This window comes from Ranitomeya variabilis, chromosome 3 (assembly GCF_051348905.1).
Source record: "Ranitomeya variabilis isolate aRanVar5 chromosome 3, aRanVar5.hap1, whole genome shotgun sequence".
NCBI classification, from domain to species: Eukaryota; Metazoa; Chordata; class Amphibia; order Anura; family Dendrobatidae; genus Ranitomeya; species Ranitomeya variabilis.
In genome coordinates this window covers 506576831-506597082 of record NC_135234.1, presented here as the reverse complement: position 1 = coordinate 506597082, position 20252 = coordinate 506576831, and the positions used below count along the sequence as shown (strand labels likewise).

The window sequence follows — 20252 nt, the reverse complement described above, 5'->3', positions numbered from 1 at the left end:
TTAGGGAGAGGAGCTTGTCGGTACATGACTAAGTGTGCAAATCACATATGTCCTGTGGGGGGAAGGGCACCAAAATGAATTCTTGCCCCTGGTGCCAGAAACCCTAGATACACCTCTGCCGGTATGCCACTGCGAGCGGTGATTACCGGGTCCGGTGGAGGATGTCTGTGCACAGGCAGTGAGGCAGGGACTGAGTTTCATTATCATAGGAATATGTCAGTTAATAATTTTTTTTTCCTAAAGCTTTATAGTGTAGTTTTAGGTCAGAGAGGGATGGGTAGGGATGAGCTAGGAAGGTGCAGGGACTGGTAGTGATGACTACTTGCGGACATGTGCGGCACTTGCGGTTTTGCACTTGCGGTGATACAAAAAACACTGCTAGCAGTGTTTTTTCCATTGCTGCAAGTACCGCATTTGCCAGATCGTGGCAAAACCGCAAGTGCCGCACATGTCCGCAAGTCCCATAGGGAATGAATGAGGCCGAACGCAGTGTTGCCGTAAGTGATCCGTTAAATGGCAGATGTGGAAAAACTGCCAGATCTGCTGCAAAAGGCGACTTTCACATTAGCGATTTATGGCAAAGTCACAGCCGATAGTGTCATACTCACCAAAGGAAGAGGCCGCACTAAAAGTGCCTAGGGCGGCAGAAACTCTAAATACGGTCCTGGTGAGGAAGATGCCGAGACCACATCAGAAGAGCAAGAAGGAGGAGGCTCAGATCTGTGAAGCTTTTAAAGATGTGTACTCCACTGCAAATTGTGCTTGGAATTCAGATTTATGCCTCTCTTCAGGGTCTCCAGACACAGCGCGCCAAACACCCGTCGCTTGTTGTCAGCACATTTTCTGAAGAGGTGCCACACCAGGGAGCTTTTCATAGCTGTCTTTGGTGTGCTGATTTCAGTGGTGCGGTGGGCAGTTTAAGGCAATGTATTGGCTAGGGGCCACCTGCTGTGCCTTTGCACCCTGCTCCCTCTACTGCTATGGTGCTGGGGCAGCGTGGCCACATCCTCCTTCTCCAAACTGCACATGTCACTAGGCTGGCCTTTGCTCCATGTGGGTTCTAGGACCTTATCATCCCCCACATCATCTTCCACCAACTCCTCAACCCTGCCTTCCTTGCTGATCTGCACACTGCAGAAAGATGTTGCAGTTGGCAACTGAGATTCGTCATCATCTGACATGTGCTGTGCCGGTACACTGAACGTCTGCACTAGCCATCCCATGTACCCATCCTTCAACATAACAAGTGGTTAGGCATCAGTGCACTCAATCTCTTCCACTTCCTTGGGCATGGCCATGTGCTGGGCCACGGAACCCCACCCAGTGGAGTTATCAAAAAGCAGAAGAGACTGCTGCATGACTTTTGGCTTGGACTCCTTGGCTGATTTGCAAGGGGGAGAGATGGAAGTGGGATGTCCATGGTACTTAAGTGCCAACTGTGCATTGTCTGCAGTGGACCTGATGGAAGATAATGCAAAGGAATTGAAGCCACGCTCAGCCATAAAATTTAACACCTTTTCAACATCTTATGGCCTCACCATTCGTGCAGCAGTATTCATGCCTATGAAAGGACGCATAACGTCCACTCGCCTGCATGCACCAGAGGAAGGTGTTGCATTTGGGCAAGAAGCGGGTACAGAGCGACCATGTCCTCTCCCTGCTGCAGCTGCACCAGCACCACCATGTTCCCTATATGATGCTCTCCTAATTTTTGGAAGTGCTTTTTCTGCACACTACTTGCAAAGAGATTGAGGAAGGGTAGATTTATTTATTTTCCACACTACTAGAAAATACACAGCGTTCCTGAAAAATTAATTCTTTGGCCTGCAAATGGCAACAACATGGCTAATGCCAATTATTTATTTGCAACACTAATAGAAAACACTCAGTGGTCCTGAAAAATTATTCATTTTACGTACAAATGGCAATGAGATGGCTGATGCCAATTATTTATTTGCAACACTAATAGAAAACACACATACCTCCTTCCCTTTGACTAGAACACTGCTCCTTTCCAATATTTTTTGTGTTTATTCATAATACTTCTACCTCCTATGGATATTACGCTGACCTCGCACCATATCTCTCTACAATCAAAAATGTTATACTTGTTAAGGCCTTACCTGTTAGATATTACTGTGGTTATATAACATAAAAAAATAATAAATCTTTGTCTCAATGTGAACTTTTAAAACCATAAGAGTTTTTGTGATCACTCTGAATCTCGAGTAAATCTCCCACCAGTGTTTGTAATCCATTTTCTCCCCTAGTGAGACATAGCATATTTGTTATGTCCATTGTAAATAAGAATGCTAAATCAAAAGAATTATAAATAATTCTTATACAAAATATAAAAAAAATCTGACTTGCATTGCAGTGGTAGGCAAAATTACATCTTTGTGACTTTCAGTCTTTTGTGACTCATAAAATCCAGTATAATTACCTTTCATAATACAGAATCGCAGTTTCCTCAAGGGTTTGCATTAAACTGTAGCTATACTTCTCACCAGTTATTAGGAAACCGCTTATACTGTAATTCTTTGGTACAATTTTAAAATCAAAATTGCTCAGTTTCGAATATTACCTATTTGAAACCACAGTCCTTGAAGTTGTAGGATTTCATGTATTGTGTAACAGCCATTCACTTCTTTATTTCAGAATTAAATAATTTTACAGCTATCTGCAGTGATTAACAAATTAACTATCCACAAACTGCAGGTGAAGATATATTAAGTATGTAGTCAGGAAGCAAAAAATTATGGGATAAATTGCATTTCTATGACAATTATTATTTATCTGATCATATGTTTTGCAGCTGAACTCTTGGCACATTTGGAAAAATTTACACATGGCAAATTTCATGCAAATATTTTAATGGAGCATTTCCCTGGATATTCTGGGACTGCTCAAGAACTGTTTGAAACAAATTTGACCAATGTGAATTTACCCTTAAAGAGGTTGTCTCATATACTGTAGGAACAGACTATTTTGTCATGTAAATCAGTCAGTCAAGTCATACAGTACTTCTAAAGAAAAGTTAGAGTGGTCACGTTAGTAGCACAGAAATCCAAAGTTCAGTATGCAGCATCAACAGGCAATAGAGGCAATGTCATTAAACCAGCATTCAGGCATTTTTTTGTATTTTACTGCTGGAGTGGTGACTCTAATCTAAGGTCCTTGACAATATTGTCATGCTCACCTACCGCCTTCTACCCCTTCTATCGCCATCACTCCAGTCGGTCTCCGCCAGCTTGTGACCTGCAATATCGCTCCAGTGTTAGCAGCTGGAGGTCAAAACTCAATAGAAGTTTATGAGAGTCTAGCTCTGACTCTCACAGAGTGGCTTGTTGTGACATAAGTTCAGAATTCCAGCCAGTCAGAAGTTGCGGTCAAAAGATTGTGCTGCGTGCAAGAGCGGCTTAAAAAAAAAGGGGAAGACATTGGTGGGTGAATATAAGGCTACTTATACACTAGCATCGGTACGGGGCCATCGCCATGCGTCGGCCTGACATACTGACGCACGTTGTGAAATAAATACACAATGGGGGGCAGTGGATGCAGGTTTTCAACGCATCCGCTGCCCCATTGTAATGTCCGGGGAGGAGGGGGCGGAGTTCTGGCCATGCATGCATGGTCGGAAATGGCGGACACGATGCACAAAAAAAATTACATGTAACTTTTTTGTGCCGACGGCCTGCCAAAACACGACGCATGCATCGCGCGACGGATGCGACGTGTGGCCATACGTCGCAATGCATCGCTAATACAAGTCTATGGAGAAAAAACGCATCCAAAATGACGCATTGCGACGTCCGTCACACGACGCTAGTGTGAAAGTAGCCTAAGACTGGGGGCAGGGACCTTACATTAGAATCACCACTCAAGCGCTGAAAAAAACAAAATGCTGAAGTGGTGCTTTAATAATAATTAGAAACTTGATTCCAGCTCACTCAGGTGCTCTATGCTCATCCACCAGGGGCTCAGACACCGACCTCGCCCTTTCCTCATGAGTAAGACTGCTTAGTGCAGTCAAAATGCGTTGTCTGAGTCGTGTCGACTATGTAAATTTTTATTTTGAATGCACCATATTTTCTTTTGAAAAATAAAAAGAAAAGGAAAATCCAGTCCTGTTGAGCCGGACTCCAATTTTTTCTATTATCTTTAATAATAAGCCAATACCGGAATACATAAAAAGGAGTTAGACGAGAAATGCGATCTTAGAATAGTAACCAGAATGCCAGATAATACTAACAAGTTTGAAGACTCGAGATGAGAAAACCCCAACAGTAAAGTTCTGGGTCCGTACCGGACACCTAGTGTCTGTTACCGAATTCCGAACACGGACTTTTTAATGTACGTTCGGTTTCCTGTTAGGGTTTGCCAGTCAAATAAAGCGTATTGAAAGGCTTCAGCACAGCCAATCAACGAGATTTTAGACTGTGGCACTTCCAGAGCCATTACAGTCATGCCAAGAATTGTGATTGGCCAGCGCACCACGTGACCTGGCCTTTATAAAGGCCAGATCACAAGTGCCTCCACCATTCTGCTCTCATTTGTTTAGGGACAGGACTTATGGAGTGAGGGACAGATTCTGTTTGTGCACTGTGCAAAAAATCTGCAACCCATATTTGTGCGAGTACTGTGCCAAAAAGTCACTGCGTGTACTCTGCAACCCATATCTGTTGGAGTACTGAGCAAAAAAGCCACTGTGTGTACTCTGCAACCCCTACCTGTGTAAGTACTGTACCTTTAAGCCACTGTATGTACTCTGCACCCGCCGCCAGTGTGAGTACTATACCTTTAAGCTACTGTATGTACTTTGCACCCTCCGCTTGTGGAAGAACTGTACCTTTAAGGCACTTTGTTTACTTTGCCTACTCAACCTACTCTGCCTGTGGGAGTACTGTGCCTTTAATCTGCTGTGTACTCTGCACCCTCCTCCGGTGTGAGTGCACTGTGTCTTTAAGATGCTGTGTGTACTCTGCCCTCTGCCTTTGGGAGTACTATGACTTTTAGCTGCTGTGTGTACTCTACACCCTCCACCTGTGGGAGTAATGTGCCTTTATGCTGCTGTGTGTACTCTGACCCCCCACCTGTGGGAAAACTGTGCCTTTAAGCCTCTACATGTACTTTCACCCTTCCACCTATGGGAGTACTGTGACTTTAAGACGCTGTGTGTTTTCTGGTAGTTTTGGAAATAATTGGCATCAGCCATCTTGTTGCCATTTCTAGGCCAAATAAATATTTTTTCTAAACTGGTATGTGTTTTTTAGTAGTCGGGGAAATAAATATATGGCATCAGCCATCTCTTTGTCATTTCTAGGCCAAATAAGTACTTTTCCTAAACTGGTGTGTGTTTTATATGCTTTGTTCTTCCACGGAGCCCCTGCTGTCAGGTGAGGATGCCATCAGTAGTGCTTTCACCAGCGTGCTCTTGTATTCCCACATTTTGCAATCTCGCTCTAGTGACGGAAGTACGGATGGCACATTGTGCTTTGTAGCGTGGATCCAGCAGGGTGGCCATCCGGTAATCAGCACTTGTAACACTCCGGGCAACTTGGCGTTCGTTGTGCATGCACAGCAGCATGTATTGCCTCATGTGTGCTAGGCTGCAATGACCTTGGCTGGAAGTGTATCACCTTGGTCCTTTGTATCACCCCAGCCACACGCCAGTGATGCCCATAAACAGGCGAGCAGCATCAATGTGAGAACACCGAAAGCACACACAAACACCCTGCACTTTCAGCAGGCACTCTGACATATGTGTAAAATTTCCAAGGTAGCCTTGCACCACCAAATGCAGCACATGCACCAGGCAAAAGATGTGCGTCACACCGGCTAGGTCCGAGCTGCTGTGAGATTTCATTAGTCCCATTATTGCACACCATCAGACCAGGCTAACAACACATCTGTCTGTTCTTTGATCCCCATCCATCCATTTGATCCTCCTGCTCGGTGTGGGATTTTTCCCACAAACAGATGATTTTCAGAACAGCCTGCTATAGTTTCCCCCTGACTGTGCTGAAGTTGGTCTTGCAGGTGTTACACTGACCAGATGATGAGGCGGTGGAGGAAGAGGAGGCAATATCCACAGAGAAACATCCTGCAATCCTCGTGTTGGATAGGACAAAACGCTTTCCGCCTGAGGCCCAGCTGCCACTACATTTACCCAGTGGGCAATTAGGGGAATATTACCTCCCTCATCAAACAGTTTTATGACTTATCTGAAGTATCCTCTGCAAGGCTAACTTACAGCACAGTATCCATTTCTATGATATGTACAAATTTTATCTGAACCAGGTGATAATACTCAACAAATATGCAGGTGCAATATTGCTCCCCATAGTAATACCAGATAACTGTTTAAAAAAAGCTCCACTGTCGCCTGCTGCAGCTCAAACAGTCTCAGTCTTTCCAGCAATGCAAGGTGGAATTCCTCTTTGTGGATAAGTTGTATATGAGTCAGAGAGCAAGAAGACAGAAGTGAGGTTGCACCACCGACAGGCGAGCAGCAGCAGGGTGATAATGCCAAAAGCGCACACACAATTTCTGACTAGATGAGGAGATAGTGGAGGAAGCGCAATATGAGGAGGAAACAACATGGACAGAGAAAAAGCTAGGGGCCGGCCGTGATGCTCCCTTGTTTTCTGTGTAGCTGGGGCATCGTAACCACCACTTCTTCCTCCGAACTGCCAAAGTTACTCAGATGGCCTCTCCATGTGGGGTCTAGGATAGAGCACTACACTAGGTAGTATCTGAGGTAAAGTCAATCTTATGCAGCGGTGATCCTGACAATAACCTGAGGAAGAAGTCCGCTGTCTTCGAAACGTGTAGGATTGTTTCTGGTCTATTAGCTGCTCTGCACAGAATATCAGTCACGTGACCTCACGTGGTCTGCAACGTCAAACAGGCCCTTGCCATTCTTTCGATTACACACCACACGGAATACGTGCCCACCTTACAGGTCAGGGATTGAGCGTCTGTTACCGGCCGGGACAGCGCTCCACTGACTTTGTCTACACATTCCTGACCCTTGGAGGTGAGACAGCAATTACTCTACAACGTCAGGACTTCAACTGTATCTTCAGTTTACTCCCGCAGAAGTTCAAGCACAACGCAAGGCTCCACAAGTTCCAAGGTACATGAATTTTCTAACACTTTGATTTTAATATAGTTACATGTCAGGATCACTGCTGCATAAGATTGACTTTACCCCAGATACTACCTAGTGTAGTGCTTTATGTATATATATTTTTTCCCTGTGTCCACACTGAGAGTAGTGATGCTACCGGTGGAATATTTATAAACTTATTTCCTCTTAATATCAACAGGTGTCCCCTTTATTATACTCCTCTAGCGCAAATCCGTATTTATTGTGTTACATAGCAGAAACAGATCAACCATGTCCTCTATCTCTCCGCAGCAGCAACATTACCAACACTAGCAACATGGCCACAACCCCTATATGATGCTCTCATAATTGTTTTCAACCCCCCAAAATGCTGAATATTACACAGCATGTATACAGAGAGAGAGAGTGACCAGCAGATTATTACACTACCTGTTTTCAGATTACACCCAAAAAATTGAATTAAAAAATCCTGTGTTGGCTACCTCCTCCTACGCCCCCTCTTCCACCTACACCACCACCTCCTCCTCAACCTCCTGCTCCACTTGGACCTCTGCCTCTTGGTTCAAGATTATAATTTGTTCTTGTTTTTATTCAATGTTTTTTAAAGTAATTTTCCTATCCACATTTGTTTGTAGGGCAATTGCCCTAATTGTCCTGCTCTTACTCCCATTTGGCTTCCTTTTGCAGCCCCTAGCCCTTCCTATCACCATTTTACAGAACTGAAGTTTGGGTCTTCATTAGTGATGAGTGAGTATACTTGTTGCTCGGGTTTTCCCGAGCATGCTCGAGTGGTCTCCGAGTATTTCGGCATACGAGGAGATTTAGTTTGTCAATGCAGCTGCATGATTTGCGGCTGCTAGACAGCTTGAACACATGTGGGGATTTCCTAACAAACAGACAATCCCCACATGCATTCAAGGTGTCTAGTAGCCACAAATCATGCAGCTGCGTCGACATAAACTAAATTCTCGAGCACGCTGAAATACTCAGTGACCACCCTAGTAGCATGCTCTGGAAAACCTGAGCAACGAGTATACTCGCTCACCACAAGTCTTCATTCACTTCTATCAGGTTCGGGGTCAAGTTTGGTGAAAACCAAACTTTTCACAGTAGCTTTGTTGAACGCGCCAAATCCGAACATCCACTGTAAGTCCATTGTAAGAGGACTGAAAATTTGTTGCAACCCTTTTACAAATACAATAGACTGTTGCTTTTAAACCACACTGCTACCTGTTGGAGTTTCTAGGACTGTGATAATGCCATGTTAATATTTGTTGTTGTCTGTAAAGCAATGTACCGTATTATACTAATCAATGTGTTTATATGTATGCTGTAATGACTCTGTGACAGATCCAGTGAAGTGCAACATTTGTAATTCAAGGGATTGGTGTTATGGCCATCAAAATATTTCATAGGACATATGCCCAAGGTCAAACATGTCCAGTCGGTGTGCTACTGAGCAGCAGGAGTGATGTTTGAATTGATGGATGCAGACCATAAAGAGTTAACTCAATGATCTTCTGTGTGAAATGCTGAGTAATAGGAAGAGAGGAAATAGCATTAGTATGTCTACCCATACCCTTGAATGCAAAACCAAATCCCACCTAGACAATCCGAGGGACAAAGAAGAGATCCTACATACTAATTAAAATCAATCTTTTTATTAAGTCATATATGACAACACACAATAAGAACTTCAATAAAAAAGCAAAATACCCTCTAGGGGACGCCAGATTAACACTAGGAAAATTCCCCACATTTAGTAACCAATCCAAATTATCAGCCAATTTGCATACCTTAAAAAGCCGTTCAGTATTAGCAGCAAAGACCTGTGTTAAATTAACATACAGGCTCGTACAAAGTCGTATCAGTGATTACTGCCTCTCTACAGTCAGATGATACTTGGCACAATATGGCATTTACCAATGTAGTGTAGTATATTTGGAAGTTAATAGTTACCTATAGCGTGGATGGTCCTGGCGTCCCCTCACCCCGACATGCGTTTCGCGGCCAGCTTCTTCTTCCATACCCTTGAATGTCTACAGAGTGGTGCTGTTTTGTTTTTCTTAAAATGAAAAGGCTTTACAGAAAATTGCAGGGAGAATCAAGTAAGATGCCCAGATAGAAAATTTGGACCAAAGAGGAGAATGTAAGAGGCTTCATCCTACTCTATAATTTTTGTAGTATACTGCAGGTGGAAAAGATTGGCCCTACTAGACAGGTGAGCCATCATTACAGGTGGAAGGTGAATAATCCTAATACAGGATAGAAAATGGAGGTTTTCCGTGTCAGTAAAAAGTCTATCTGATGGAATAACAAAGTTTAACTGGCAGACAATTGAAGATAAGACACAGCTGAAGGAAACATAGAGGCTTATTCCTCACTGTAAAGATTTGCTGCATAAAAAGTTTCAATGTGCTGAGGCTTAAGTATGAAGAGAGTTACCAAATAAGAGCTGGACCCCTCCTGTCTTCATTCCAGGTACAAAAAGCACTAAAATCACTAAAAGCTTGTTTTTTTAATGATTTGGTGATAGATCCAATGGTACGGCAATTTCATCAAAATGTCCCAGGAGCCATTTTTCTACACCAAGCCAGGATGCATGTTGCTGGTGCTATTGTGATCAGTCTGCTAATCGTAAACGTGCTTCCATAGCCTGCAGTATCTCCAGACTTGTCTCCCATTGAGCACATCTGTGACGTCATTGGTTTGCAATTGCAAAGGGAGCTGCCAGCAGTAGATCTTTATGATTGCATGGCCAAGTGCATTCAGTGTGGTAGAACATTCCTCAACCATTAAACAGGTTGTCCACTACCTGGACAACATCTTTTTAAATTAAGTAGTACCCCTTATAAAATAAAAACACCAGGTACTCACCTCCTGCACTAGTGCCGTTCCAGCGATGTTCACACCAGGTTTCCCTGGGCTTACATGACATTCTTATGTCATTTGAGTCCTGCAGCTACAAGGTTACTGCGCTCTCACTTCATCTGTTTGACAGAAGACATGAACCTCGGACAAATGGACTTAGTGAGAGTGCAGCAGCCACTAGCGGTCGTTGATTGGTTGCAGGGCTAACATGGCATCATAATGTCACACGAACCAGGGAGAACTGGCGCCACCTTCACTGGAATGGCACCTGTATGGGAAGTAAGTAGATGGTGATTTTATTACATGAGGGCGGCTACTTTATTGAAAAGGGAGTTGTCCAGGTAGTGGACAGCCCCTTTAATAACCTCATTGATAGCATGCCAAGGCGTGTAAGTGCTGATATTTTTGTTTGTGTCGGTCATACTCGAAACTGAATAAATCAAGATGTTTTGAAAATTTTGCTTACATTTTATAATCATTTGCATATAATTACCATGTTTATTCACCCTCTGATTTCCATAATTTGAGGACATTTCTTTACTGGTGATGCAACGTAAAGGTTGAGGAATATTAAGGAATATTATATCTAGCATACCATAGAATTCCATGTCTCTCACGGCAGTCTACCATGAACTATGCTTGTGCGATAATCACCCACGATACATCGCCACAGAGCGCTGGTCTTAATTGCATTGTAGACTGCTGAAGAAACAGTCAGCAGATCATGACAGCTTACACTTGCAGTTTATTGTCTCAATACACCGAAGCTTTGCAGGTTTTCATTGGATGGCTCCTGTGGTTATAGAGACATTTTCTGACAGTACATTGGGGAATTGTTACCTATGCTGTGTCCTGCTGTATTCTTTAGAGCACGTCCAAAGGATGATCTAGACAAAAATGAAAGAAATTAGAGAATTTTCCTTCACATTGTACTCAGCCCTTATTAATAAAATGAAGGTATTTGGCCATACACTAATGGCCACTAATTTATTTGTTTTTCAACATTAACCACTATTTATCTAATCCAGTCAACAGTATTTGTATTCCTAATAAAAAAGTAAAGAAACATTATGCAGTCAGTTGTCTTACTAATGCCATGCAGTACAATAAAGTGCTTCTGAAAGCAGACTCTGCTGAGGTCAGTGGTACTATAGACTATAGGAAGATTAGCCAGCTTCAATTAGTAAAATCCTATTTGATCCAAGCGGCAGGGTTTTAAGTGCAGCACTTACAAAGTGCCGTGATGCTTGGAATATGTCAATTACGGCTGCAATCCGGTTGTAGAACTTAATGGGAAAGTCTTACCACAGAGGATAGCATTTTATTTATTATTTTTCCGCTCCCCATAAAATTTGTCCATACCTTACTTACCACCATCTGGTTCATGGGACTCACACTTGGTGTGAAATAATTACATTTCTGTGCAATAATTAATATACAGCCTACATTTACAGAAGACATGACTATGCCAGGACTGCAGGTAATCCAACTTTAGGAATCCCAATGAACAGATCAATGAACCACTAAGAGTTAAAATGCAAAAAAAAAAATCATTTTGGCTACATCTGTAAATGCCATACTACCTCTAAAAGTCCAGAGCTCTCACAGGATGCCAGATGGCCTCTTAGCATTATTACAGCAGGAGCAAATGGCATAAATCTGCTGAGGATTCTTTACCACAAAAGGGAATTATTGCGGCTGCTGCCAGTTGTGCCCAGTCCTCTGGAAAGAAAACAGTTAAAAATGCCTTGGTCAATGAGGAATCCTAGCAATCATCACTACTGTCACCCTCTGCAGGGTTCCCAGATTTAACCCCATAATTGCTCAAGGAGCCATGCATTGTGTGCTGCTCTTGCAGCTGGACGCCTGGATCTAGTAGCTCCTGCTCTGTATATTGCATACAGATTCCCAGGTTCTGCTGCTGGGGGAGGGAATCCCAGGATCTCCTCCCGTCACTCACACACGTGTTGTCTCCAGCCTCTGCTGAGAAAGGGAAATACCAGAGCTGGATCTGGCTTCAGCTGCAGACTCTTCTTGCTGCAGTGCCGAGTCCTTTCTGGCTTCAGATGACTTGGACTTGTATCTATGGGAGTTTGAAGGGCTCCCCAGCAGCAATGTGGCTCCACATGGTCAGGGGCAGTCTGCAGCTTTGTGCCAGTTGTGCAGCCTGGTGACACTTCTTTAGATGATCGACTTCACATGGTGCCCATTCCTGCGCACAGAAGCCTTGTCCCATATACCTGGCAGCTTTATCCTTCTTCAATCATGTCAGCAGAGCTTGAGAAAATGCAAGAGACACCTGAAATCTTCCTGTACATCATCCTGAGGATTTTTACTGCTGCGATTCCCTTAGATGCCATCATCCAGTGATATTAAAGCAGATGAAAGAAGATACCAAACTAGAGCCCTTTAACTAGGAAAGCTAGGCTCCATTCTTTCATTTTTTTTAGTTTGTAGGGCTTTCCCCTAGTAGTCTCCCTTTATTGTCCACATTTAAACCCTAGCTGCCCTTCTCTTGGCAGAACTATCTCAACCCCCATACATTCAAGCTAGTCTGTTTATGGCACTAAAAGTCCATGTCCAGCAGATAAAGCTACTAGCAGAGGAGTGCCTGTACCTCTAAGAGCCTCTTTGGATGTAAGTACTGAGGTTTGAGCCTGTAGACCCAGAAGCTGGTGGTGGATCTGCCCCCAGTGGCTGCTTCTCATGGTGCACAGGAAGAGTGGAGGCATGTGGAGCTCTCTTGGAGGACGCCTGTTTGGGTTAATCTCTGCTCCAGTCCTGGTGGCAGTTGTGTGTTGTGCCCAAAGGTAAGTTTGCCCATTGTATGTAATCAGGGATGACTTTTGATGGTTTCATTAGGTGTAATGCTTCATTTATGCTTTGTCAATTGGGGGTCAACCTAACTGTAACATTTTATAAAAGTGAGTTTTTTCTCAAAGTTTGCTGACCTCCAATGCATCTTTCCACAGTGTCAATGATCCTGGTAACATGTCTTTTGTGAAGGAAACAGTGGACAAACTGTTGAAAGGCTATGACATCCGTTTAAGACCAGACTTTGGAGGTAAATGATAAATACAGTGTACAAAATGTAAATTTTTCACTTTCTAATACTAAACTCCATTTAGTATATATTAATACCAGCCTAGTTTAATGCTTCATTTAATTAATATATACAAGCTTTTTTATCTTAATATATATACTCTTTATTGTGAAGCTAGCCAGTGTTCATGATGGCCAAGACCTGCTTTAAAAAATTGATAAATGACTATCCTTCAAAGCAATTACTCTTGTTCTCCAGGTTCCCCAGTAGCTGTTGGAATGAATATAGACATTGCCAGCATTGACATGGTGTCCGAAGTCAACATGGTAAGATCATACTATTCATAATATCTTCCTTTTTGCTGAATCATGGTCTGTGAATGTGCTGCCAGAACTTAGTTCCTTAGGTATATAGAAATGGCTGCGATCATGTGGGGTCCTTATTCTCCTACTATATACTTTGGGAATTCAATGTGTTATAATAATGAAAAGAATATCCATGTACAGTGTTAGCTTCATTGTGTGTGTGTAGACCATCTGGTTTTCAGACCTTCTAGGGGTAGCTGTCTATGGTGCTGAAACTTTCCCAAGTTGAGCTACTTTATTAGTTATGAATGGATTCTAGTTTAATGGAATAATTTAATAATGAATTGGTGTAGAAAGCCAAACAGAAATACATACATACATGCAACAATACACACATGGATTTTAATAATCTCCAAGACACTGCAATCTCTATATAATTCCATAATTACTTTGGAACGAATATTAAAATACCTTCAATCTAATATTTATAATTCATTATTTTAGTATTAAAATGGAGTGTCAAATATCAACCAGATCGATATCCGATAGTGTATGTAATTATTTCATATTAATGTATCCCATAATTTAATATGCCTACCATTACTGAAATGTCTCTGGACTAGCAGCTCATTTATAAGACAGTAAATAGCTCTGGGACAGTGTTTAAAAAAAAAAAGAATATTAAGTTTTATTTATTTTATATTGTAAACTAATAGGAATTTAATGAGCTCAGTAGAAATGTTGGACAATCAAATTTCTGCATGTGTCTGGACTATAGTTTATGCATTACTACTATTGCTGTACATGAAAAAAACTATACATAATTCCTTTTGTTAGTAAAATTAGATTGAAAAATATGGAGATAAATTGCTATATAATGTGAGTATAGTGAGAATAATGTTATTGCTTAATATTTTTCATGAGCAAAGCAGATATTGTATTTATTCTGCTAATAGCACTATGATCAATAACACCCTAGCATTAATATTCTTCTTTTTAATATTGTGCTGGCAATGCAGTTTTATATTGTTCAAAGTGCCCTAGGCCTCCTTGTAATAGTGTTAGGAAACATTTCTGCATACAGAAAGTGCATTATTAATTGTCCAGAGCAACTGCTGTATCCATTAGCATGTTTTATTGTAGATTGTACTTCTCAAGCAGTCATATTATAGAAGTTTTTCACTTGTTTTTTTTTAAAGAAAATATGAATAGTTTCATGTTTTATGAACTATGTAACCACTGTGTCAAAAATACTGTATTTATACAAATAAGCATTAGCAAATTAGCATCCACCACCTCCAAAATGAAATCCATAGTGCTTTTTCCAGCGTTATACTTAAAATAATAAAATAATACTTAAAAGTAAAAAAAACAAACATGTACACAATATGAACAAAAGTAATGGGGCACATCTCTTAATTATAGAATATAGGTTTTTCTTTCAATCCCATGACCATAGGTAAATATTCCAGCTCCTAGCCATGCTATCTGTCTTTATAACATTTGGGAAAGAATGAGTCATTATCAAGAGCTCACTGTCTACCAATGTGGGACTATGATGGGATGCCACCGTTGTAACAAATTAGTTTCTAAATATTCCATGATCAACTGTGAGTGGTATTATTGAAAAGTTGAAGCGGTTACTAAAGCAAATCTACCACAAAGGGGCAGGACAGATAAAGTTATAGAGCGGGGTCACCAAATACTGAAATGCAAAGTGCATTAAAGTCACCAACGTTCTGCTAACACAATAACTTCAGAGCTCCTAACCTCCTCTGGTATTAATATCAGCACAAAAATAGTGTGCCGGGAGCTTTAGGACATGGGTCTCCATACCCAAGTACCTGCAATCAATTATTACGTCGCCAAGCACAATGCCGGGTGTCGGATGAAGTGGAGAAAAGCACAGGATCACTTGACTCGAGAGCAGTGGAATTGTGTTCTGTGGAGTGACAAATCACTGTACTTTATTTGGTGGTCTAGTTTTGGAAAAAGTCAGGAGAACGTTACCTGCCTGACTGCAATGTGACAACTGTAAATTTTGGTGGTGGACGAATGTTGGTGTTGAGGGATTAGTCTAACATCCTTACTTCCAGTGATTGAAAATCTTAATGTGTCAGCAATCTAAGGCATTTTATGACTCCAGCTTTATGGTAACAGATCCTTTTCTGTTGCAACATGACTGTGCCCCAATGCAGGCGTCATTCTGTGAGTTTGGTGTGAAAGGATATGACTGGACAACCAAAGCCCTGACCTTAACCCCATCAAACGCCTTTGGAATTAATTCGAACGGAAAGTGTGTGCCAAGCCCCTCATGTCACATTCATGTCTGACATCCCAAAAGCTCTCCTAGATGAATGAGCAAAACTTACCACAGACCTCCAAAATGTTGTAGGAAGACTTCCCAATGGGAGCTGTTACAGCTGCAAAGTGGGAACTAACTTTGTATTACAGCAAATGAATATATAATGGGAAGTCATAAACGTTTCTGTAGGTGCAATGTGTAGGTATCTCACATCTTTGGCTATATATTATACAATACATGTAGTCATTTTTTCTTCCTTCATAGTGATTATGTTCTGTTATGGTCAGAGCCTTGTGCTTAATGGAACAAAACCATGCAATTACTAGATTGTATTAATCTGATTCATTTATTTATTCATTAGGAATAGTTAAAGAGGTTTTCTGGACATGAATAGCTTTTGTTGTAGCTCTGAAAATGTATAAAATGAGGATTGGCTGTGGAGGAGTGGCTGTGTTTAATTCCAGTTATCATCTACCATATTGCCCAGGAAGCATCATATTATAACTCAGTAATGTTTTCTGTTAGTCCGTCAAAGTGAATGTGTCCATTTATATGTTAAAGGGAACTTGTCACCAGCAAAAATGCCATTAACCTGAAGATATAGACTTAATCTGCAGGTTAATAGCATTACTAACTTTCCCAGCACCTGCACATAGCCAAACACTACTGGGAGAAAATTCTCCCCAGCAACATTTGGTTTCAGTCATAGGGTTGGCGCCGGTGCGCTTTTAGTCACCACTCTGAGACTACAGGACAGCTGCTAAAACCACGTCGCTGGCTATGACTGACAGCCACCCCCAATGCAGAGCCAGTGTCAGTCAGGGACGGGGGTGCAGATATAGTGGCCACCCTGTAGTCTCAGAGTAGTGACTGAGAGCTCGCCATAACCGCCCCGTGACTGAAACCGAATGCTGCAAAGGGAGAATAAAGTTAATTTTCTCCCTGCAGCATTCGGCTTTCTGTATAAACCCCATATCTGCAGGTTTATATAGTTTTTGTTGGTGACAGGTTCCACCTCATAACAACCTCTAAGATACAGGTTATTATAAGTTTTTGAAAGTTTCCACTTCCTCGATTGGCTTACTGTATGTCATATAGTCCTGTTTGTTATTTTTTTTAAGCAAACTGTGATCTCTGTTTTGTTTGATTAGGAGTTAATGATGACATTTTATCACTTTTTGTCTGGGTTTGCACAGTTTCGCAATTCCCTGCATAGATGTTCCAGAGTCTATACCATTATAAGGGTATCATGTTGCAACCACAATTGACAGCTTTTTGTAGTGTGCAGCTGTAATATCTCCTTACCATGCAAACAATAAGTTAGTTAAGGTCTACCTATTTTTGTTGCTTCCGTCTGTCACCCTTTAAAAAGAGATGTAGGCTGTCTTCTTCTCTTGTCATTACAATACATGGCTACAAATTATTTTTAGCTAAGTCTCATTGCAGTTTAGAGCACATTACATGTTAAACTGGCCACATCATGGGATAGTGGCTGCAGAGCTGAGTACAACTCAGTTTTTAGCTTTTAATTTCTCATCTTTGTACAGAAATATTAGATTGGAAAGTTTAGATTCTAATTTATGATAAGCCCAATAGGACATTATTTTCTCGAGTTGTGTACTTTTTCCTCTGCATGACGTTGAACAATCATAAGCCTTGGGTTTCCTGCAGGGAAAAAAACTAATATGGTGCAAGCTAATATAATATCTCTGCAGTGGTGAGGAGAAATTAAAAACTACATTTTACACAGCTTTGAAGTCACTATTCCAAGATGTGGCCAGTTTAACATGCTCAATCTGGTGAAAGGTCCTCTTTAAGTGCTTACTATGGCTCAAAATGTAGGTGAACTGAAAAGGTTTACAGTTGTGGTGCAGGTAGGTTCATTGGTAAATAACGCACAAAGACTATATCACAACTCAAGACCCAAGAGTTTCTCAGTATTTGATATCTCTTTTCTATTATTGATCTTTTAAAAATGGCTATATTTAAATCTAAGCTATAGAAATGCCCGTGTATTCTCTCTTCCCCTAACTCCTTCATTTAATAAAAAAAAGGACAAGCCCACTATGGGCCAATTTTTTGATGACTGGTTCCAAAAGCCCCTTTTTCTGTGGATCAGTATGATAGGCTTCCACCAAATATGATTTTATGACATGTCTATAGATCAGTTATAAAATTATACATATGACAAGCTACTTTTCATGTGTCCCTTTTTTAAGATTTTTTTTATTTCTAATTATTTTTCAGTTAATATGAAATTCATATGTTTAGTTTGAAATTATTTAGTTTAAACACACAATTCAATACTCAACTCTTGTGTTGGCGAATATATATAACTAACAGATTATAACACTACCAAGGACATGCATTTAGATTACTTAAGTTTAAAGAATTCTTGATATGGCATTTTTGGGAAAAATTATAGAGGTAAAGTAACTAAATTCTGGAAATCCACTCCTAGTTAACTTTTTTGTACATTTTCAAATTGTTGTAGCATATGTTATAATGTTATATGCATCCTCTATGATGCATATTTCTGTTGAACTTTGTGTTGTGTCCTCATTTTTGCTGATACAAAGCTTTACAACTGTATCAGCTTTTTCTGCTGAATTTACCAAACTGAATAGCTGTGTACATAAACCTGCATAACGGTATCACAACTAACAATTTAACACCTAAATAATTTTTATTCAACTATTGACCCAAGTACTTAATCTTTATGGTGTCCCCTTCAGTCTACTATATATATATATATATATATATATATATATATATATATATAATATTCATTAGCATGCTGCACAGTTGTATATATCTTATAATTTTAGATATTTTTCATAGATCTATTTTTTTCACTCTAGATGTTTGATATGCTAAAATTAAGTGTAAATAGAATTCACATGCACAGGCAATAGTTTCAAATGTAATTAGCCAACATTCCCAAGGAAAGGCAACCAGTTTACATTAGAGTAAAGCCCCCATCCACTGTAGATAGCTGTTCCTTTGGCCGATTGTTTGGTCATGAGCTATTTAACCTGACTCTTATACTTATTAGTGCTTCCTCTTCTAAGCACTCCTGTTTTCTCTAAAATAGAATCATTGGCAGACATCTCAGGCGGTGACATATCTCTTTGGATATCTGCACACATCTTATTCCGGAGGATTCCGCTTTGAAAACAGCAGAGAAAACCCTAACTATGCTCAAATGAATGAACACATACATTTTAATGCAAAAATTATTTGGTATTCATGATTTGCTGTTCTTTTGACTGCTGTTTGCAGACAAAAGAGGTTAACTGACCAATCCTCAGGCTTGCTCTACTTTGAAGACAGTCTGTATCACATATTAGTAAAAGAGGAACAGCATCCAGTCCAGGTGATGAAAAGAAGGAAAAACTTTATTCCGCCATGATACAATGTTTTGAATTTTCATCACCTGGACTGGATACTGTTCCTCTTTTACTTTTTGGATCATTTAGTTCCAATTAGGTCATTGGATCTGGAGTGTGCATCCTGGGATTGACGTGCTGTCGGCTGTCTCTTTTTCTTAGTCTGTACCACATATGTCAAACTCTGGCCCTTGGGCCAAACTTTGCTCTCAGGGTGAGTTGAGTATTTATGTATTTTTTTATGTGGTCCCATTATACTATATGGAGCACTATGTTGGACCGTTATACTGTATGGAGCACTTTGAGAAGCCATTATACTGTACAGAGAAATATGTAGGACCATTATACTGTATGGAAGGCAATGTAGGGCCCATTATACTGTATGGAGGACTATGTGGACTCATTATACTGTATAAAGCACTACGTGGGGCCCTTTTACTGTATGGAAGGTATTGCAGGGCCCATTATACTATATGGAGGGCTGTGTGGGTGTTACAAATGGGGAATCATACTTGATTGGGTCACCATACTTTTCCAAGTGGTTGAGGGGGGTGCAGTAGGATCATCATATCATGCGTGTGGAGGGTACTGTTGAGGAATTCACAGTGAAGGTATCATACTGTCATACTTGGGAACACTTTTGTTGGTATCATACTTTATTATCAGTATTATCAGTATCAAGGTTTTTAATACTTTGTTATTACATATTGGCCATATGCTTTTTACTGCTCTTACATAACATATTATATTATTCCAACATTTTGTTCTAAGATCTGTTAATTAAAATGTGCTTTGTCCATCAGACAATCTCTTTAATTTTTTTCCCATATGAAAAGGTTCATCGTTATATTTGGCAAGCTAATACTTCCTCACTTGTAGACATTTGTTTTAATAAATATTAAATTTGGCATGCGACTTTGTCCAAGCTAATTTTGGCCCTCTGTGTATTTGAGTTTGATATCCCTGTTCTATACTTTCCAGTAAAAGTCAGAGGGAAGGCCTAAAAGGTGCCCAAACCTCTTCGTGAGCATTTTGCCATGGTATTTGCTTCAAAACCTGCTAGTGGTTTCTTTATTGTTAAATGAAATAAAAAAACAAGCCAAGGCAATCACAGTAAAAAAATTAACCCCATAACCTCCAAGGGTGGTTTGCACGTTAATGACTGGGCCAATTTTTACAATTCTGACCACTGTCCATTTATGAGGTT

At 40.7% G+C, this 20252-nt stretch overlaps 1 protein-coding gene across 2 annotated transcripts in view; it reads left to right on the top strand.

The window, feature by feature from the left end:
- GABRB3 (gamma-aminobutyric acid type A receptor subunit beta3) overlaps positions 1–20252 on the top strand; it is an 820257-nt gene that overhangs the window by 412627 nt on the left and 387378 nt on the right. The window contains exons 1-3 of one of the 2 annotated variants that reach the window (XM_077296874.1): positions 12005–12813; positions 12976–13067; positions 13305–13372. In XM_077296874.1, the coding sequence (XP_077152989.1) occupies positions 12710–12813; positions 12976–13067; positions 13305–13372 (264 nt within the window). In that variant the 5' untranslated portion in view covers positions 12005–12709. Of the gene's footprint in view, positions 1–12004; positions 12814–12975; positions 13068–13304; positions 13373–20252 lie in introns of those variants that run through there. The other variant, XM_077296875.1, reaches the window with a different exon arrangement.